At 37.1% G+C, this 23,088-nt stretch overlaps 1 protein-coding gene, 1 long non-coding RNA gene and 1 pseudogene across 14 annotated transcripts in view; 1 reads left to right on the forward strand and 2 right to left on the reverse strand.

Moving 5' to 3' along the window:
* Window positions 1–2,804, reverse strand: part of LOC137183263 (interferon-induced very large GTPase 1-like) — a 14,580-nt pseudogene extending 11,776 nt beyond the window's left edge.
* Window positions 1–11,927, forward strand: part of LOC137183330 (uncharacterized) — a 22,371-nt gene extending 10,444 nt beyond the window's left edge. The window contains exon 2 of the long non-coding RNA XR_010928452.1: window positions 11,799–11,927. This is a non-coding gene — a long non-coding RNA (uncharacterized lncRNA). The remainder of the gene's footprint in view (window positions 1–11,798) is intronic.
* Window positions 10,339–23,088, reverse strand: part of LOC137182671 (up-regulator of cell proliferation-like) — a 35,584-nt gene continuing 22,834 nt past the window's right edge. For 4 of the 13 annotated variants that reach the window (XM_067589162.1, XM_067589333.1, XM_067589073.1 and 1 more), the window contains exons 12-14: window positions 19,651–19,729; window positions 19,456–19,565; window positions 10,339–16,712 (exon numbers count right to left, since the gene is read on the reverse strand). In XM_067589162.1, coding sequence (XP_067445263.1) covers window positions 12,118–16,712; window positions 19,456–19,565; window positions 19,651–19,729 — 4,784 coding nt within the window. In that variant the 3' untranslated portion in view covers window positions 10,339–12,117. Of the gene's footprint in view, window positions 16,713–19,455; window positions 19,566–19,650; window positions 19,730–20,815; window positions 21,561–22,156; window positions 22,239–22,343; window positions 22,545–22,733; window positions 22,789–23,088 lie in introns of those variants that run through there. The other 9 variants (XM_067589844.1, XM_067589589.1, XM_067589931.1 and 6 more) reach the window with 7 other exon arrangements.

A 23,088-nucleotide genomic window follows, 5' to 3' on the forward strand; every position in this document is an offset into this window, starting at 1 on the left:
ATAGAGACCGAATGAATGCACATAAATCATTGAAATCACCGCATTAACGATAATAATGTTTTCTTTAGTGTGTATATCATCAATTATTCGTTGTCCTGCCCAGGTCTGGTGATGTAGGCCTCGGCCTAGTATAGACACTGATACTATGTGAATAAAAGCAGCTAAACAAATCAACATCTGATCATCTGATAAAGAATAGGGATCGATCATAGTCAACCAAAGTAAAAGAATCAGGTTTGTCAATAAAAATACTGAAAACAGTTCAAAGTAAAACGTTTCCTCTGTGCTGAGACTGAGGTTGTCACAACATACAACAGTTTACAGTGGAGCCCTGAGTATCACATTAATTATCATTCATAATCTGTTATATTGTATATATAGCTATACATTGTTCAACTTGTTTTTCTCCCATCAGGCACATAACAGAAAAATCACTGACAAAATAAAAGTATAATCCACCTTTGCAGAAGAGACTCCTCCATGTTAAAAATACATTCTTGTATCCAGGAGTTGGTTTCAGTCATGCAGTATGTAATATCAGTTGTTCAGGCGTCTATCTGTCCTGATAAAACGCAGCATTTCCCTTCATATACCGAGGCGGTCCGCCGTTACAGGTCCCTTTTCTCTACTGGTGAAAACACTTTCACTTTCATTGGCTTGAACATAAGCGGCTGTTTATTGTTTAAGAGGGAGGGGTGTGGTGCAAGACTGAGGAGACATGTCAAATATTTTTTTAAGCACTGGGGAGGGACTTATTTTATTTTGGCTTAGAGGAGGGACATACAACTGTAAATGGTTAATACTTTTTTCCTCTTAAAATACGTGTTTTACCGTTTTATCGTGTCAGGACTCACAGATCGTCTCTGAGGAAATAAACCACTAAAACCTGCTTATTCAGTTTGTGTTGGAATATGAAGGGTTGAATGAAAAAAAGTCTCTTTTATCAGAATTTTACGCCTCCACAGTTACTGGGAGGAAAATGCTGCTTTCAGCTCTGTGATTGGTGTTCCAGCTGTAATTTCACAGAGGGCCAGTAATTTCAACAGCATTTGACAGTAAAATTGACCAATCATGACAATATCTCCGCTCTAGATGGGTGGGCTTTGGTTTGTGTTTCATCTGTCTATTAAAGTATCGTTTCTCAACGGGGCCGTTCACAGAACGTCGGGGGGCGCTGGAAGCAATACTTTTGAAAAGGGGGTGTTGTTTGTGTGTCTGTTTTTAATAACAGTTTAGTCCTACATTTGAATACACATTTTCAAAATTCCCTCATTAGACTTCAGAGTTTTCCTGTGTTTTTTCACAGCACTGTCAAGTCTGTTTTCCTCCGTTTTACGCGCGTAACTAGTCTACATACAAATTTGTGTTTTGGGCCAAGACGCAGGTGACCTACACTCAACACCGTACCTGAACGCCTCCTGTGTAGACACACGGGGAGACTAAAGCTGTCAAATGTAGTGTAGTAGAAAATACAATATTTTCCTTTAAAATGTAGTGAACTGGAAATAGAAAGTAGTATAAAATGGAAATACTCAAGTAGTGTACCCCTAAATTATACTTAAGTCCAGTTCTTGAGTAAATGTATTTAGTCACTTTCCACCACTGCATATAGATGATACATACCAGCGATTCACTTTTTCCTGAACCTGTAGTTCTTAATGAAAACTTTTACAAAAGCCAATCTATATCTCCATTATATGTAGAAAGACTTATTGCTAATAATAACAAACAAAGAATGCCATTCATAACCATTTTACTTGGCTGAGACAGTCAATTAGCTCCAAACCTCATGAAATTTTTGATTTTTTTTTTTTTTTTTTTGGATCAGCTTTTGTGGCTGAGAGCACCTCTGTCTAATCCACTTCTTTAAAGAACTGCATTGCAGTGAGGTCGAATTAAATTTAAACTGTCACATAACACTTGTTTTTTTTATCTATTTGCTTCATAGCTGAAGATCAGGGGGATGGAGTTGACAAAGATGGCCCACAGTCCATCACACAGGGTCACATCCCACTTCTTCCCTCAGAGAAGAAGGATGTTGCTGTTATGATCAAGTTTAACCATGACTGCAGTGCAAACGTCGGGCATCACAGTGTCAGCATGCGCCAAGACTATTGTGCTACCTGTAAGACATATCCTATGACCAGTTCAAAAAGGTTCTAATGGAGACTTTTCATCTAGGCCAAGAATGTAACAATGTGTAAACAAATAGCATTAACTGCCTCTGTGGTTACACTACTACCTAATATTTACTTGATAAATGTTTAGCACCAACTGCAACTGTTTTAATACTCTATGTTCTGATTAAAGAAATGCATTTCTTAGTATTACTGCGTTCCAACATCTTGCCATATTTGGAAAGAGGAATTATTCAAGTAAAACACTGTCATGGCAGAACTAACTTCTGTAATTTCTCTCTCTCTCTCTCTCTCTCTCTTCCTCTGTATATGTGTTCAAGACCTGCTAGAAGCCACTTTGTTGTTAAAAGTGTTTTGTGGAGCCATGCATGGACCCATAACATGTAAAAAAAAACACATCAGTAGCAAGAGCAAATACTGTAGTTTTCCTGGTATGTAGCCTATCTATTGAAGTAAATTATCCACTGCTTGTGGATAAGGTTTTAATAAAACTCTCCATTTCTTTGGACAGTTTTTGTTTGCTTTGCTCCTCCCTAATTTTTCTTTGTCTGTCTGTAGTTGGTATTTATTCTCTTCAAGTCCTGAGTCACCAGATTTCAATCTACACTCCTCCTTCTCTAACTGTGATAATCTTTTCCACTTAACTCTATTGGGACGGGCAGCAGTCCCAACAGTTGTTTATTAGCAATAATTCATAATTATCATAGATAATTATGAATTATCTATGATATTTATTCATAATTATCATAGATAATTTTGAATTATGAAAATAAGATATTGTTAACCTTAATCAATAATTTGGGCACCAACTGTTGGATCTGTGAGGAACACAGTTGATTATTGGCAATAATCATCAATTATCAAGGATAATTAACTAATTATGACAATTAATAGAATTATTAATGTGAATTAACAAATACGGGGCACCACCCGGAAACCGGGATAAATAACCAAACCAGGTAGTCTCATAAATGGGAGTTCACCTAGGATGTTAATATCTGAGAGATATCAACATTCAAGGATGAACAAAGAAGGGTGAATTCGAGCTCTGACTCCTTCAAATCAGCTACTTTTCACAATGTTACACACAATAATGACAGAAAAACTTCTCTTTAAAGATATAACAGTGTTTATTAAACTTAGCAAAATTAACAAAGTTAACAAATGTTTCATTCAATAAACAACTATCCTAAGATCTAATCCTACCAAACAAAACAAAAACAGCTATGTAAAGGGTTGGACACATGCAGGGGAATGCATGTGTGTGTGTGCGTTCATGTGTGTGTGAGTGTGCGCGACAAGATGGCGCCGGGGCCTGACGTGATGACGTCGCCGGTCTGACTATGGGAGGAAGTCACGTCGCGCAAGAACCGGATAGCAGAAATGTGGCGGTGTCTTGGTTAGACAGAAGCAAGACGGCGCTGCCTGGTGGACGGCGTCTCGCACTCACCCACTTCTGTGAAAAACACACCATGTCTGATGGCGGGTAAGGAAAGACAAAGCGAAGCTTTGTCCGACGTTATCTGACCATCAGATGTGCAAAAGATGAGGGGAAATGTGCATGGGATACCCCCTTTAGTCAACTGACTCACAGAGGAACAGGAGTTACCCCTAGCTCAGTGACATGGGAAAGGCGTGTGCTTCAGGGCACGTTCAGTTTTTAAAGGGGCGGTGATGTCATGGCTGCATCATCAGGACGCTCCGCTGTGCAGGAGCGTCTACGCCAATGAGACTGTATGTTGACTGATCCCTGCTGAGGTGTGAAAATCGCAAAGCATCCTTTGAAATGGAGTTTGCAATGGACTCCCATTGTCTAAGCAGCATTTTTGGCGCTATTCCTTTGTCTCGGGGAAAACAAAGGAATAAAGCACCTCGTGGTCAGGCCTCACAGGTTACATGTAGGCCCTCTCTGTGTGACCTCATGGTTTGAGGCCCAACAATTCCCTGCAAAGGAAGTTGTTCTTTCTTGTAGTCTGGTATACTTCGCCCCTCAATGTCGACCATGATCTCCTCAACTGCTTTTGGTTTGTCACTTGTCTTTTCATCCACAGATGTTCAACAAGTTCAACAGCTATTTTGTGTATATTGACAATGTTCAATGTGGCTTTTTCATCTGGCAGTGAGGTCTTGATGGCTGCACAAAGTTTCTTTGAAAACTCTTGGTAATTCTAATTTTTTCTGAGTTCTCTTGACAGACATCATGTCCTCTCTAGAGTTGTCCTCCTTGTGATTAACAACCAAGAAGAGTTTGGATTTCACATCTTGAAGAGAAGTCAGAATCTTGTGCTCATTTTCTTCAACTTTGTCCAGGAACACAATGGTCGCAGTTGACACAAGAAAAAGAAAGTTGAATTGTGCGATCGACTCACAAATGTCTCCTCTCAAATTGGCAAAGGCAACTGGTTCTGGAAATATGTCAAGATCCTCTCTGCCACAGGGAAGGTACCAGCAAACCTCGACCAAACCATTGGCAATTTTTCTTTTAAGTTCTCCTCCTTCCATATCTCTGTGTATGAAGATGTTGTGATTCTGTTGGCCACGACTGAGAACATGATTCAAAACCTGAGACTTGGACAAACAGTTTTTTACAGTTTTTCAGCCTCACAAAGGTAAAGAATGGTAGATTTGCTGATCTTGACGACAGCTGTCATTGGTAAGCAGTATATATATTAGCATGCTTTGTCCATAAGTACTCATAGTTGGGTAAACGTGTGTGTGTGTGTACAGGAAGATATAACAAAGACATGAATAAAAATATAACACTGCTGTTGTCTCGTGTGTTCTGCTTTCTCATGGTACTGTGTTAGGATGGCCATGTAGCGGCTGGACTCTAAAGCAAAAGGCTTGAGGCAGAGGTTAGGTTGCAGACCAACCAGGTGTTTATTTCACCCACAGACACAGTACAACAGTCATAATTCTCCCCATAAAATACTGTGGATGACAGGCAGCATGTGATCTTGACAGCAGCAGCGCTTGATGGAAACTGGCAGCCTTATATAGCCTGCCACTGGGTACGACCTCGACCCCTACCACAGTATAGGGAAATCTGCCCCTCCCCTAACATCAAAACTACACAAAAACAACAAATACATGAAATACATTTTATACTACACACATGTCAAATAGTTTACCTCATCTAGATTTATGCTACACATTACAATAGAATCATAGAAAACCTGAATAGGAGATTAAAGTACACTAACATCCCTACACTAATTACTACATGGTATCTCCCGGAACCTTTAAATTGGTGCTCAGGTACCCTGGAGACTCTTTTAGCCTGAATACCCTGGAGAGGAGAAAGAACAGAGGTTTGTGATCAACACAAACATGACACATTATATTATTGCACAATCAAGCCACAGTTAGCAATTTTCAATCCACCATCATTTTGGCAAAAGTTGTACCACAATGAGCTCATTATGTTGAGGTAATCAAACACTGAGTGCATATGTCTGTCTGCACAGGGCTACATTATCTACAAGACAAGTCTGCAACACATATTTTTATTATTAAATCTTTGATCAGTTATATATAAGACATGGGCCTAGATTTGGGTATGGTCGGTAGGAACATGTCCCTTCCAATATTTTTACAGATCTCAAACAATCTAGCTGTTCAAATTCCACGTAATGTAAATGGTAAAATCACTGCAGAATTGCCAGGTTTGTGTGTTTTCAGGAAAGAAGTTCGCTATTATGATCAAGAGAAAAGAGCTGAAAGAGCAGAATAAGGGTCTGAGTGGATCAAGAGTTATTATTGCATATGTGTCACTAAGACATGAACATTATTTATAAGCTAAATTAGCCATAGCTTGTCCAGTTGATCTGTTTGTGACTGTCAGGCATCATTTCATTATGAAAACCCTGTCTGCAGCAGCCTGAGCAGCACAGAGACACACAGACAGGTGAGCTCTGATGTCAGAGAGAAAGATCAGCCTTAAGTTCAGGAGTTGATTGAAAAATAAAACAAATATAAGTTTTTGAGATGATTTGAAGAAGTTTGAGTATCACTGTGGCTCTTTCATGAAACTCTTGAGTTGTTTCACCCAAATCCACAAACTGAAAGAAGGACAGAATCTCAGGTGATGTTTGAAAACCTTCCAGCAGCGAGTTACAGAGCAGCACATTACCTACAGGTTTCTATACATTTTTTTCTTGTTACATTTATTTTGACAATCTATGACGTTAATTTTAAATATTAATTTTGGTCTCAGATGAATATTTAAGTGATCCGGTTACAGGCAGTAGTAAACATTTTGCAGAGTCAGGCTCTTTATGTGTGTAGTAGAGATGTGCAGAGAAGCCAGTATTTGTATTTGTATCTATATTCGTTGAGGCAGCAAAATTATTTGTATTTGTATTTACATTCAAATAAAAGTGGAAATAGGTGTAAAAATCCTGTGTTTGTTTTTGTTTTTATTACGCTTTTGAGTTTAGAAAACTTAAGTGTTAAAGTAAGTGTTCATGAATAATCAATATTATGAAGGAGGTCCCCACACCGGATCTCTGACTCGAGACTCCCAAATAATAGACGACTGCGCTGACTACTGAGCTAAAGTCTAGCTAGTCGCCACTATGCAGATAGACCTTTACGTATTTATACACCCATAACACAGAGACAGCACAGCGTGTAATGTGTAAGGAAGAACTTCAGAGGCGTTTCTTGCTTTGCACTTCTCACTTATTGCTTATTTTTTGCAACCTAACTTTGTGGAAAGGAGAAGGGGAACAACAGGTTATGGAGAGTCCCTTAGGAGCACTTTGCGTGTGTCAGTAGCTCAGCTTTATCTCTGGGGAACACCCCCAACTCTGGGAGTGATGTTCAAATAAGGAAATGTGACTCCCCTCGTTGAGACCTGCTGATAGACATAATAGCGGAGCAGAGGAGAGACACTGAGATACCGATGTAACTGATTAGCACACTGGCATTTTACATGTTTTTTTTTTCCTCCTGAAAACAAATATTTCTTCAAATATTTGTACAAAATAAATTTTGGTAAAAAAAAACACTATTTATGCTTTTTCGAATATTCATATGGATTCGTGTAGTGTGTAGGTGTGTGCACATCTATTTAATGGCCATCAGGGGGCGACTCCACTGGCTGCAAAAAGAAGACCAGTTGTATGTAAGTCTATGAAAAAATAACTCTACTTCTCTCTTGATTTATTACCTCAGTAAACTGTTTCCTAATGAATTTATGGTCTCAATCGCTAGTTTCAAGTCTTCTTCAATACAGCATGATGTTCATTTTGTAAATTGTGGTCCCAATTTAGAGTAAAATTGATGATAAAGCAGTGTCACAACACAATCTGATTAAAACGTTTTTGTTCATTAAACCTGAATTTGAAATTGACCATCAAGGACTGTAAATTCAAGTGGGTGTTTGTCTGAATTTAGCTCAGCATCAACATCTATATCAACACCATCTTCATCTCCACCTGCTTCACTCTGAACTGATGCTGAAGAAAAGTGTAGCTCACCGTCAGATTTTCCATCTTTAAATAATATATTCCAATCCTTAGAATCATCACTCTTCATGGACACACAGCTGGGTACAGGAGAGGATGGTCAACACAACACAAACAGCTTTGAGTGTAAATAATGATGGTTGGATGATTTGGGTCATGGACAGTTAAAGATCCTCATCTCACCTTTGAGCTTTTGTCTTGGTGTCATGTTTCCCACACAGAGCGGTTTTAGAGGGAGTGTTTCCCTCCTCGCAGCCGACACCTTCACACAAACACAACAACATGCTGTCAGAGCTGCACTCACTCATTTCAACAACACTGAGAATGTTAACTTAGAAAACGCTCATCTGCTTCATTCACATCCAGTTGGATAATTGAGGAAGACCATGTTATAAGAAAGATGATTTCATATTAAATATCCTCAGCCACATATATTTAGAAATCAAAAAAATAAATGAGCAACTTTCCATTTTACAATCACAGGCTATAAAACACCTTTTCTTTAGAGAGATAGTGGTGTTTTAGCAACTGACTGCCGCAAAGAGACGGGAACTGTCGTAAACTGTGGCGCATAAACGTAGATATAAACTGGTCTCAATCATGGATGTATTGCTACTACAGGACCAGACAACTGTCTCCATCCATTCTCTGGAAAAAAGTCATAAAAATAATTAAAACAAACATCTGTTATAAGCATCTATTATTCCATATTCCATACATTTATTAGATAATCGTGGTAATATTTTAATGCTGATTTATTCAGTGATTATTCCGCGGAAGCCGTCATTAATAATAGATAAGGAAGCTTTTTTAATAAAGCATGCAATAATACATTATTAAGGACTATTCTCACGTCAGTTTGTTTCCCATCAGCCTTAAAGAGGAAACATAAGTTCTAGGAATCCACCAGGAACTTTATAGATAATATAAGAACAGAGAGCTGGCTGAAGGCAGCTCAGGAAGGTCTGCGTGTCAGAACCAGAGGAACTAATTACATTCCAGAGACTTCCTACAACTTATTTCAACAGTTATGTTTTAATCAGACGACAAATTCAACACACACATCAAGTCAACAATAAATCAAGTTTATATTCATTTATTTCCTTATATGTATTTTTTATATATTTATTGTTACAAAATGTATTTTGATCAGACTTGGCTGTGAGGGTCGGTGAGTGATTCAGATTCAGATTCAGATCAACTTTATTATCCCACACAGAGAAATTCATTTGGTCCAGTGCTCCAGACATAATAGCACCAAAGAATCCACAATAAAAACAATAGATACCCAATAAAACCTCAATATAATCATAATAAAACACATCTGATCACACTGAGACACAATAAAATCAAATAAAAACAGTCAATCCAAAATCATTAAAATCACATTTGTTGGATCAAACACAGAAAGGAGTTAGTCATATATGAATAAGATTGTGCAGTTTCTGATTTCAGACACTCTTAATTTTCCATTTAGAAAGTTGCAATAGAGTGTAGACTCCACACAAGGTGGACTTGACTCTTGTGCCCTCAAGTGGTAGAAAACTGAACTTATCACTACTTCACTACTTCTCTCTTGTTCTCAATATTTGCTCTTTGAACTGTGATTCAGTGTTTCACTGTGTATTCATACAACAGATAGACTTTAATCCTCTTCAGATTTCATGAAGAACTTACTCCAGTTCCAAATTAACAGCATCTACTGGTGTCTAGTGGTTCTATTTGTTAAAGGACCAGTTCACCCAAAATACCAGATAAACATTTTGTGAGTAACCTCTTGTGATATGTGTAGTCATGGAGATAGTTTTGGTTTTATTTGTCCAGTGTTTGAGATGTCTGTCACCACACCAGTTCAATGGAGTTTCATTTGTGGTTCTCACAGCACTGAAAAGTTACATTAAATTAAAATCAACAGCAGTGTGTTTTTCTAGAAAGTGTGACTGTTACTGTGGAGAATCCACAGAAAATACTGTAAAAAGATGTCAGATTAGTTTAGTAGAAAGTCTTTCCACTCAGAGTTGTTGAGAATGTGTCCTGTGGATTGTCCAGAGTAAGTGGGGACATTGTTTTTAGAAAGACGTGATACTGTTGAAGTCTTTTAAATGTCACTTTTTAATGCATCTCCATTGTATTGGGATGGTGGCAGAAAACTCAGAGACAGATATCTCAAAAACTGTGAAGATAAAACCAAAAATAGAGAATAATCCTCCAAATACCTGTAAACCTCTCTGTGAATCATATTTTATAACATTGGGTCATAATTTTATACAGTTTGAATCTAAACATGTTCTGAGTCTGTAGTGTTGATCAATAATTGATAACTGCTGTTGATAGACACTGTTGTCCCATAATGCAATGCACAATGGAAATAAAGGAACTACTGACAGCTGGTAAAGAGTGACACCATTGTTGTCAGTAGTGCAGCGGCTTTGATTACAGCTTTAAAAACATAAAACTAAAGTCACACATTTGTAGAAGAAAACTTTATACCCAATATTTGTGAACTTATCAAAATTGAAATTGGCAATATTGATCTAAAGTTGTTTGGTGTCAAATGTTTGAAATTCTACGTGATGGCTTTATGCATTAATTGTTTATTACTAAAGATATTTAGCCACATGATCTTTGTGCATACAGTATATTATCACCATCACTTATCATTATACACATAACTATACTGTATGTCAACCTGTAAAAAAGAAGAAAAGAAAACACTGACAAAGCAAAACTTGTTTGTATCTTGTTTAATTCATTGTGTCAGAAGTTGAACATGATCAACAGAGCAGAAGATGCCACATTATTCCCACAGTTGGCTTGTTTAGACAATATTTAAACATGAGCTGAAAGGTCAGTTACAACAACATAAAGACTCTTATTCACTGACTTTTATCAAACACACATCAAAATATCTGTAACTGTAAAAATATTAAAGAATAGTGATGACATGTTAGAAAACATCTGTTTCACATGAGCTTTGTTCTTCATCATCATCAGCATCAGCATCATTATATTTAGCACTTTATATTTGTCATTATGTACATAGTTGTGTTACAAGATGAATAAAACAAAAACTTTTGTACTTATTAAAAAGTAAAATGCAAAAATAAAAGAATACAAAAAATAATGTTTTTAAAAGATAACAAAACTGTTTTCTAGTCTTGTTCAACACATAATATCTAAAAGAAAAAAGTTACATTAACAACACATGAAAGGACGTCTCAGTATTTGTTCATGAATCAAAAAGTAATTTGCATCAACATGCAAACATTTGAACTGATGACAATTTATTTACTTTAATCTCCAAGAAAACATTAATAACTATTTTCATTGTAGCATGTTACGTTTAGCAAGTAAAGAATTAAAGAATAAAACTATAAAAAATGTAAAAAGTAGTAAAACGTGTTACAAAACAGCATCTCATCAGATGACCTTTGAACTACGTAGGCCTTCATCATCATTATCATCATCATCATCATCATCACATTGTATTTAAGATAATAAAATAAACAAGAAAAAAAGGTAAATATTTAAAAGTCTGAGTAATTGTTTCTGTGCTTTCTGCCTCTTTGTTTCATGTTCAGCTTCAGAAAGGCACCAAAAGTCATTTGAATCAATATTTGTTATTGATTGACTGGTAGTAACCATTAGAAAGCCAACTGCAAACACTGAATGAACCATGCTGACATCTTCATCAGCATCATCATCATCATCATCATTAGTTTGCACACTGGTTACTATTAACATAGTCATATATCAATATGAACAAAGAAAAAATAAACAAACAGTTGTAATCATAAAACAACAACAACAACAAAACTAATATTGTAAATCATGACCTTTTTTCATGTGGTCTTTGTAGAACATCATTATAATTGTCATCATCAGCATCATAATTGTGTATATCAGCTATTATACGTATATGCATATATTAAAACTTGAAAAAAGGAAAAACTAAACATTTGTAATGATCACGAACAAAAATTAAAGATAAAAACATAAAACATCATCATCTCTTTTTTACATGATCTTTGTTGTACATCATCATTTTCTTTATCATCATCATGAACACCAGTCATTAATCATGAGAGAAGAAAACAAAACATCTGTAATCTCCAAAAAATAAAAACACAAAATAAAAAGTAAAAGAAATATTATAGAAAAAGTTGAACAGTCTAACAACTATTTCCAGCTTTTCAACTTGTTCAACTCATCATTTGTCATTCATCATGTTCACCAGACCAAAGGATGCCACAGTATTCACTGTCAGCAGCTGCTTTAGTCTGTTTGAACCACAAAGTCAGTTACATGAAAAAACAAAACAATATACATTAAAACAGTATTGATATATTTTGAATTTAACTAATTGAATTTGACTGATCTGATCTGCTGAAAGCTCTCATGTGTTTAGTCCTCCAGTCCTTTTCTCCAGTGTTCATTTTTGTTAGAAAAAATCATGTATGTTTCAAATTTTGTTTTGTTTTGTTGTTTTAAAGATATTTGTACGTTGTTTACTTCATGTTGAAGGCATCTTTTAATCCCTTCAGTGCTTGTTCCTTTGTGATTCTCCTCCAGGCCTCTGGAACATCAGCTGGCTTGGCCTTATATACTTGAGCAAATCTGTCATTGTATTTTACCAGTACAAACTTCCAGTAGTCAGATGCCTCCATGCTGGGATCTGGAGGAATGTGCCAGTCTGGATAGTACTTGTGTATATCAGTTGTACACAGTGTTTCAACCAGCTTATCACTGCCATCATAACTGCGTCCACTAAGACCTTGTGGCCAATGAACAGCTGCATGATGCTGCTTGTGATCTTTGCCTCCAGCCTCACAGGGAACTTTACAAAATGGACATTGTTTTCCACAACCAAACACTCGCTTGAAAAGCTCATCCTGTGGTTTGATTGGAAGTTTGTTCAGAGTCTCAGTGATGTTTTCAGACTTTGAGAATTCCTCCTGAAGCTGTTCTTTCAAGTCTTCTATTGACATTTTGAGGCTGTTGATAAATGGATGACATGTGCTTTGGATTTGAAACAAGGTTCTTTTTTCATCCTCTGAAATTGAGATGTCTTTAATCAAATACTTCCGCATGTTGCTGATGAGCTCTGTGATGCTTTCTTTGTTGTCTGGCAGTTGAACACCATCTGGTCCTTTTGTGGCCTGCTCTAAGGCTGCTGTGATTTTGCGAACTATCACCTTCAGATTCTCTTGTTTCAGTTTGCACAAAGTTTTGTTCTCTGACATTTGTTGCTGGATTTGCTGAAATATCCAATCTTTACCATATATTTCATAGTTACAAACGTACTTGACAAAACTGTCAAAGTCATCCTTTTGCAGCAACTCTTCCTGAATGTTGTACTGGAAAAAGGAGCGGGAACTGAACTCTGCTGAATGACAACCTGTCAAAATTTCATCCACAATGTTTATCCCCAGAGATCTGTTGATGTACTCTTCCACAGCAGGTTTGATACAAAACTGGACAAAAGTCTTTGCTTTGCGCTGACAATCATCTCTCTGTTTGTATAAATCTAGAAAATCTGACAAGTACTGATTCTTGTACTTCTGCAGCTGAATTTGAGGATCATTATCTGACAAGAATTTTTGGTGCATTTTGAGGAATTCCCTTGAGGCAATGCCACACATGTGAAGTTTCAGGTCAATCTCAAACTGTGTATTTGTTTTGTGATGCTTGTAACTTTGTTTAAGGTATTCATCCATTTTTTCAAGAAGCTCCCTTGTTAAAGAGTCATTGTAATCTGTGTTTCTCTTTGCTTTAACAAGCACAGACCATGTGCAAGACTCAATGACACCGTCAGCAAACTTCTGCAGTTCTGCATCTCCCTTCCACAGATCTCCATCCTTCTTCATCCAGGAGTCTGTATGTTCAGGTTTGGTTTTAAATCGATCCTTCCCAATCTCCTTTAGGTCTTTAATGTTTTGGAATTCCTCATCAACATTCCGGTTTGAGATATTTCTTCTCAACTGTTCCAGGACACTTGCTGCGATATCTCGCTCTTTCAGGCCAGACACATGTTTAGTGGCTGCAGTCCACATCTTTTCAAACTTCTGTGTCAGCTGTTCATAAGACAGTGTGAAGTCTTTAAAGGCACTCAGGAGCTTCATGACCTCGTATTCAACCCCGCCTCTGTATTCCTTCAGAATGTCTTGAACCTTTTTTGAACCTTTTTTCAGCTCAAATGCACAATCCAATTTATTGTTCACAGAATAAACTATTTCCCTTGCAACACTACTGATGCTGTTGAAAAAGTCAGTTTTGTATTCTTCTATCAGATTTACATTCTGGTCTTTCTTTTTGTAGTAGTTTGTAAGTTTCTCCTTCACTTTCCTTTCTTCAGATGCTATTTTTTCTGACACCTCTGATTTTTTTGAATCAACCAAAATGCTCCAAGTTTGAATATCAGATTCATTGTCAGAATTTAAGATTTCCAACTCTGCTTCTGTTTGCCAGGAGAGGATTTCTTTTCTGAACTGCCATTCCCATTGACTGAACTCTTTGCAAAGGTTGTCGTAGGCCTGAGCCACAAGAGTGTTTCTGAAACTAAAGATGAAGTTCTCATATTTCACTGATCTCCAGAGACTTCTCATCCATTCTAGAAACTCTGGGATCTGTGAGACGTCATTGCTTTTGTCTGTTTTCACTGTCATCAAAAGATTTTTCTTGAAATCTGCTACAGCTTCACTGTAACCTGTGTTCACTGCTGCCATCCGAGGGGTTCCTTGCCAGAGTCCTGGGATGTTCCAGTGGTTTTTGTCCATGTCATAGTCCAGCACATCTGTGAAAGCTTTAATAGAAGGCTTCTTTTCCATTTTAGCTGCAATTTGTGTCATTTCATTGAGCTCCTCCAAGAGCTTCTTTCTATCTGTTATGGTATTTTCATGAGCTGAAACTCCAGAAACATTTTGATGCACAAAATGACAAACTGGCTTTTTACCAATATGTCTCATTCTCAAGAAGGCGTGAGCTGCAATTTGCAGGATGTCTTTCATTTCTGTTGAGTTCTCCATGGCGACATTGATAATGGTGACATCACTTAAACCAATCACAAAGGTTGCCAGCTGGTTGTCATACACATAACTTTCCTCTAGTTCTGCCAAATCAGGAGATTTTAGACCCTCTGTGTCAATGAGAACTATAAAATCACAGTTCAACTCATGTTTCATGTCCTCTCCAACTTTGAGGAAAAGCATATAAGCTCCTCTTGTGCATCTGCCGCTGCTGACAGGAAACTGCACACCAAACATGGTGTTGAGGAGTGTTGACTTCCCTGTACTTTGAACACCCAGCACAGTCAGTACTAACAGTCTGCTCTTCCCTCCAACCTTCTTGTGAAGCTCCATCAGCACATCTGTCACCCATCTCTCTGGGATGTTGGAAGCATCTCCATCCAAGAGCTCTAAAGGATATCCATCCAACAGCATTTCAGCAGCCAAACCAGGGAGACGAGATATTTCATCAGTGTTTCTGGAGCCAGAAATTGAGAACTCATAGATGAGTCCCATCTCTCTCATGTAATGCTCTACTCCTAAAGAGCTCTCCAGCAAAGCCTGATCTAACTCTGCAGTGAGATTTTTATCTTTCTTCTTGCATTGCTCTTTGAATTCCTTGCGCAGCTCAGACAGTTTCCTCCGTGAATGTGTGTTAAACTTGAGTTTCATCCACTTAAGGAAAAAATCTCTTTCTTCTTTGTCACTTGTGGATAAAGTTTTAATGAAACTCTTCATTCCTTTGGACAGTTTTTGTTTGCTTTGCTCCTCCTTAATCTTTTGTTTTTCTGTCTGTAGCTGGGATTTATTCTGTTCAAGTTCTGAGTCGCCAGATTTCAATCTACACTCCTCCTTCTCTAACTGTGATAATCTTTTCCAGTTATCTCCCTGCAAAGGAAGTTGTTGTTTCTTGTAGTCTGGTATACTTCGCCCCTCAATGTCGATCATGATCTCCTCAACTGCTTTCTTTTGTTTTTCACTTGAGTTTTCATCCACAGATAGACCAAGTTCAACAGCTATTTCAACCATATTGACGATGTTCAATGTGGGAGTTTCTTCTGGCAGTGAGGTCTTGATGGTTGCACAAAGTTTCTTTGAAAACTCTGCAACATTTACCTTTGAGTCTTTGATTTTCACGCTGCTTTTTGGTAGCTCTAACTCTTTCAGTGTTGTCTGGACAGACATCATGTCCTCTCTAGAGTTGTCCTTTTGATTAACAACAAAGAAGAGTTTGGATTTCACATCTTGAAGAGAAGTCAGATTCTTGTGCTCATTTTCTTCAACTTTGTCCAGGAACACAAAGGTAGCAGTTGACACTTGAAAAAGAAACTTGAATTGTGCGAGTGACTCACAAATGTCTCCTCTCAAATTGGCAAAGGCAACTGGTTCTGGAAATATGTCAAGATTTTCTTTGCCACAGGGAAGGTACCAGCAAACCTCGACTAAACCATTGGCAATTTCTCTTTTAAGTGTTCCTCCTTTCATATCTCTGTGTATGAAGATGTTGTGATTCTGTTGGCCACGACTGAGAACATGATTCAACATCTGTGACTTGGACAAACTACAGTTTTTCAGCCTCACAAAGGTAAAGAATGGTATATTTGCTTGGACAATGTTGTCTTCAACAAATCCTCTTGATTCAGACAAATCCTCTGGACACCACTCTTTGACGATGTCTCTCAGAGCCGACAGCATCAGGGAACACTGACTGTTATCACCATGAGGCAACAGCAGTGGGACAGAAAACTGGCACATTGACATCTTGAGGGCCATTTCCTGTTGCAAGAAGCTGTCAGCACAAAGAAAGAGTGCGACTATGAGGTCGAGAGGGTTAACCTTGTTGTCTGCAGAGTCATCTGTGTCTTTGTCAAAGTCACTGTTTCCCTCATCATCATCATCATTGTTTGATAGTTGTGTACAGTTTCTGCATTCTGCGTTGATTTGAAAGAGTTTCCTGAGAAAGCACCATGGTATTTTCTCCAGTGATTCAACAGTTTCATCATAAATGCTGTTTTTGTTGATTTCCAGAAGAGACTGAAGAGTGAGCTTGTTGGGATAAAATTTCTTCAGTCCAAGTTTGGAGAGAAAGTTGGAAAAGGCTATGAGAGAGAAAGAAAAGATCACTTGTAAAAACAAGAAAAATTAACAGAAAAATTAATAACCCTCTATGACTTAGTATGCTATATAATATTATTTTTTATATATATGCCATTTTTAAATGTGTTTTCAGTGTCATTTTGGCATCTATGGAGAACCTGATTTGATTCAGCTTTGCCTTGTGATTAGTTAGTGGAAAATAGGCCCAAGATTGTGGTTTTTGTGAAATGTCTTGTTTTCTGATTCATTGGAGTCTTTAATATTAATATGTTATGAAATGTAGTTTTGTTTTCTGATTTGTAACTGTGTTTTTTTCAATGTTAATCCTCAGAGTCTCTAATTTCTACAGAAAATCAGTTGTATTGGCCTGTGTCAGTTTAATGTGACATTGTAAAATCTTTTTCTTTCTATATTCTCTACCACATGTTTTAAAAATACACAACATAGTGCAATTCCTGCAACACATATTTTTATCATTTAATCTTTGATCAGTAACATATAAGACATCGGCATAGATTTAGGTTTGGTCGGTGAGAACATGTCCCTATCAATATTTTTATCGATCTCAAACAATCTAGCTGCTTTAACTCCATGTAATATTAACGGTAAGATCTCTGCAGAGTTGCCAGGTTTGTGTGTTTTCTGCAAAAAGGTGGATCATTATGATAAAGAATGAAGAGCAGGATATGGAGGATACTCGACCTGATGATCTGGCAACCCTCAACTGTTGACTAGCAGCAGCAGCATTAGTGGAGTCGTTGAGTTGGAAAATCTGAAGCTGTTAGTGTTTATAGTTTAAATGTTCCAAACCTCACAGAATCTAAAACGACTTCACTGGACAAAACTAAGATCAATTGATATTATATTTAATTTCAGCTGTTAGGTGATGTTAGCTAATTTATGATTGTTGCTCAGACAGGCTGTTTAATTAAACATCTTTATTACTTTTGGTGAAAATTCCTCCCAAACGCAAATTTAGACAAATTGTCCTTTTTAAAGAAGAACCAAAGTGTCAGTAACAGTTTAGCTTAGTTATTAAAAAGGTTCAGTAATCAATCCAAACATTATTTTTTTACATTAGTGGGAGAAATAATTACTATTTAATGCCATCTCTCCCCTTTTCCATGAGTGGATCAAGAGCAGTTATTATTATAGTTATTATTGCATATGTGTCATTAAGACATGAAAATCATTTAGAAGCTAAATTAGCCGTAGCTTGTCTAACTGATCTGTGAGCTGCAGCCTCTCAGGTGAGCTCTGATGTCAGAGAGAAAGATCAGCCATAAGTTCAGGAGTTGAATGAAAAATTATACAAATAGAAGATTTTGAGAAGATTTAAAGAAGTTTGAGCATCACTGTGACTCTCATGAAACTCTTGAGTTGTTTCGCCCAAATTCACAAAACTGAAAGAAGGACAGAATCTCAGGTGATGTTTGAAAACCTTCCAGCACATTACCTAAAGGTTTCTATACATTTATTTTATTGTTACATTTATTGACAGTCTATGATATGTTATTTTTAAATATTAACTTTGGTTTTAGATTTATATTTAAGTAATATATCAATAAAATAAAATGTAGAAACCAGAGAAAATATCATGATACAGGTCTGGTTTCAGGCAAGTCAGCAAATGCATATTCAGTAAATTAAACATTTTGCAGAGTCAGGCTCTTTATGTGTGTAGGTGTGTGTGTACATGTGCCTATGAAAGAGAAAGCAATTATTTTGGCTGTTTAATAAAAAATGTCCCTGTCAAAGTTGAAACCAAACCTACACCCTTGATATCAGATGACACACCAGTGTTTCTGGAGGAAAGGGTTTGTCTGGATCTATTTATTTTTATTGTTTATAGAGTCGACCTTTACTGCTGCTGCTACTAAATGATAATATTTAACTTGTAAAACAAATCAGGATGGTGGTGATTTCCACTTTAGCTTGTCTTACTTATTTTAACTGTGAAAGTTATACAAGACACTGCTTCCTGATTCTTTGTGTGTGTACCAGGTATTACTCATGCTGTGTGGACATAAATCTGTTTACTGTCACATTTTGGGGACAAAAAACAAGTCCCACTACATTAATCATTAGATTTTAGAAGGAAGACTTGATGTAAGTTTAAAGTAAGGTTAGGGTTAGGGCAAGAAAATTAATGTAAATTAATGTACATGTGAATGTATGGGTGTGTGTGTGTGTACGCAACATATCTGAACTGACGGCATGACCTCTACTGAGAACACATTTTTTCCATTTTTCATACAGTGGAAAAAAACTTATTTAGACTTCCAGATATTACTTAGTGTAATGATGGTGTTTCAGTTTGAGTCTGATTTTGTATTTAATTAATTAATGTATTTTATTGTGAATATCAGGATGCATTGTGCATGTATGTAATTTATTCATGTATTTATTTATTTATTTGAAACTCCTTAAGCCAAAGTCTACATAAAATATTTAATTAAATATAGACTTTTATATCCAAAAACTGATTATTACAAATAAAAATGAAGCAATTAAGCTTTTATTAATTCACACATTCTGATGAACAGTTTTTTGTTCATTAAACCTGAATTTGAAATTGACCATCAAGGACTGTAAATTCACTACACTAACCTTTTCTTGCATCAAGACATTTAGGCTCAAGTGGGTGTTTGTCTGAATTTAGCTCAGCATCAACATCTATATCAACACCATCTTCACCTCCACCTGCTTCACTCTGAACTGATGCTGAAGAAAAGTGTAGCTCACCGTCAGATTGTCCATCTTTAAATGATGTCTCCCATTCCTTAGAATCATCACTCTCCATGGACACACAGCTGGATACAGGAGAGGATGGTCTCTGCTGCTGCTGCTCTGAGCTTCAACACAACACAAACAGCTTTGAGTGTAAATAATGATGGTTGGATGATTTGGGTCATGGACAGTTAAAGATCCTCATCTCACCTTTGAGCTTTTGTCTTGGTGTCATGTTTCCCACACAGAGCGGTTTTAGAGGGAGTGTTTCCCTCCTCGCAGCCGACACCTTCACACAAACACAACAACATGCTGTCAGAGCTGCACTCACTCATTTCAACAACACTGAGAATGTTAACTTAGAAAACGTTCATCTGCTTCATTCACATCCAGTTGGATAATTGAGGAAGACCATGTTATAAGAAAGATGATTTCATATTAAATATCCTCAGCCACATATATTTAGAAATCAAAAAAATAAATGAGCAACTTTCCATTTTACAATCACAGGCTATAAAACACCTTTTCTTTAGCGAGATAGTGGTGTTTGGATTTGGATTGTGGCGGCGGAGCCATTATTGTGAAACAATTTTGCACTGTGGACCAATGTTGCTATTACACATTTTGATGTGAGACTGGGTTGGTTGTTGAAAAGCACCATCTATACACTGGAATGTAAAGGGAGACAACAATGTTTAAGCAACAACAGCATTTTTTATGAAAAGCAGGTTTGTCTGGTTTAATGTTTGTTAGCGAATCACTCAAGTCGCCTTTACCATGAAGCCTAGTGAGCTACAGTATGGAACCAGGGGCAGGATGCTTGACTAGTCACACCACTAAAAAAAATGTTTTTTTTAATCAATGTTTGGACATCAGTTGGCAAATGATTTGTTTACATTTCCAAAGAATGTGTTTGAGGTCTTAATTTATTCATTTCTCCCTCATCGTCCACCTCCTGATCTGACCACACAGCTGATGAATGTGTGGGTGGAGGCCAACAGTCTCTACAGCTCTAAATCTCTCTACAGCTTCATAAAGGTCTCATATTTACTAAACCACAAACACTTTAAAGCAATCCAATTAAATTTAAATGTTTTCAACAAATCCCCTCTCTAACTGTACTCCAGTCATATATTCTGTTTCCCTCAGAAATACATCACATTATGAAAGATAACTGTGATTTTACTGTGACATTAAAACCCACTATGTGTACAATTTTAAAAATTCTGATTTGATGACTCCTGGTTAGAGCTGGTCCCCATAGACCTTTGGGGGCCTTAATCAAAATTTGCTTGGGGGCCCCTCTGACTGTCGGGGCACTACAACAAGTGGGAAATGTATCTCTCTAAAGGTTTAACTAAAACACATTACTTACCAGCACTGTGAGCTTCTTGGGTTACAATTGAAGGCCTATTAATGACTAAATAACTGGAGACTTTTATTGTAAAGAATTTACAGGAAGTGGAATGTGTTCCTCAACAGATTAGCAGAGCTTCATGAGCGGCACTACAAAGCGGTCGAAATAACAAGATATGGACATGTTTGGAGCTATTTGTTGAGCGGATCAGTTATAAATAATGCAGAGAGGAATAGTACAAGCAGAAACACCCACAGTGATGATGATGAAGAGCTGCAGGCAACCAGCACACCTCCAACAGGTAAACTACTTAATTACTTTGCAGTGCTGTGTAATGGAGTCATGGTTTGGCATGACTACTCCCAGAACGATGGGAAAATGTCATAATGTTAGTTGAGCTGTGTGTGGAGCAGACGACCACATAAAGAAATCTGCCACCCGACGTCGGCTCGGCCTGAAAGTAGCAAAAACTGTTGGAAACTGAGTGTTCAGAGCAGTCTGAAGCCGCTGCTTTTTGTTCACACTTTTACATACATTTACCTCATTTTTGACACTTTGGACACTTTTAATATGAACATCAGACATTGTAACATTATACATATGACTGAAAATAAAGAAAAGCATAATAGGTCCCATTTAAATGATAATGATAGATGAAGGCTTAAATTGAATAAAGCCCTTTTACCATTAATTTTTTTTACTTTAATCTTCAACTTTTATAATTTCCATGTATATCAGGGGACAGTAAACAACAACAACAATAATAATAATAATAATAATAATAATAATAATAATAATAATAATAATAATAATAATAATAATAATAATTATAATAATAATAATAATAATAATAATAACAATAGCTCTGCAAATCTCCAGAGACCGACCATCAACCATCAGCTGCTTGCGTGTAAGCTGGAGCTCGGCTACAAACAGCGATGGAGGCCCTGTCAGCTCTGTCAGTCACAGCGATACAGGAATACAAGCACACTGAGCATTTCTCGCGTTACAGCAGCCCGTCAGGTCACAGTGACGTAAGAGACGGACAGTGAGTTGTATTCTCGTATCGCTCTGAATGGCAGGGCTACGAAGCTCTGGAGGCCGTGCACACACTGGTCAGAAAAGTGGCCAGAAATCCAAAACTATCCAGCTGATTTAATTAAAATTACTTTTCAGCTTTGCAACTTATAAGTGTGCAATTAATATGCATTATTAGTATTATTACACTCCATGTTATAAACCCAGAAATACAAGATAGTGTGGCTAAGGCTAATGTAAGAGGCTAATGCTCTCTTGTGGTTTAGTGCAGATTATCTAAAGATACAGGCATCGAAAAATGGAGCCTATAGGCTTACATACCTTTATCTTCATGTTTCTTCTCCTCTTCAAGCGTCTTCTTTTGTCTTTTTTTGTCAGACATCATAAGAGTCTCTGACTGAACCTGTGACAAGTGACAATGCAAACACTGAGTAGAGAATAAACACTGAACACAGTCCGCTTTATATAAATTCAGGTTGTATCAAAGACAACTAACTGTGCTCTCCACCTGTGGTGTGAGGAACCTCTGTATCCTACAGGAGAGGAAAGGTTCTTCCAGTATGCTGCTGACTGAGGGCCTCTCTGTAGGGTCGGGTTTCAACAGCTGTGCTAAGAGAGAACGCAGTTCTTGGGAGTAGTGACCAGACACTGGAGGGTATGAGCCACGGGTGATCTTCAGAAGTAATTTCTTCATACTGCCAGCCTCAAACTGAGAGGAAACACATTTAGTACACAGTTATAACCACTGTAGAAAAAATGAAGACAGGAAAGATGACCCATTGTTGTTTGTCAACTATTAAGCAGAGAAGAGATCTAAATGTATGTGAGAGACCATTACATGTGTACAATATATTAAATCTACATGAATTACTAAACAGCTCACACACAGAATACTTACTGCACGCTTAAGAGTGCACATTTCATACAGGACACAGCCGAGGGACCAAATATCACTGCAAAGGAGAGAAAGTCAGAGGAGAGAACAAACAAATAAACAAACTGGGATCAGTTCTGAGGGTAGATTTACATTTATTCAATAACAGTCACTTGAAAGCTGGAGAAAAAAGACTTTAATGATGAGAAAACTATGAATTGAACATAAAGACTGAGGTGTAAGTTTATTGACAACACTCCAATATATTTTAGTTTAAAGGAAATCAATCTTCCTGTTGTAGATATGAACAAACAGGTTCGTTCGCTCAATAAAGAGGAGACATGATACCTTCACATCTCCCAGAAACCTTCACCTAATC

The sequence above is a fragment of the Thunnus thynnus genome, chromosome 1 (genome assembly GCF_963924715.1).
Source record: "Thunnus thynnus chromosome 1, fThuThy2.1, whole genome shotgun sequence".
NCBI lineage: Eukaryota > Metazoa > Chordata > Actinopteri > Scombriformes > Scombridae > Thunnus > Thunnus thynnus.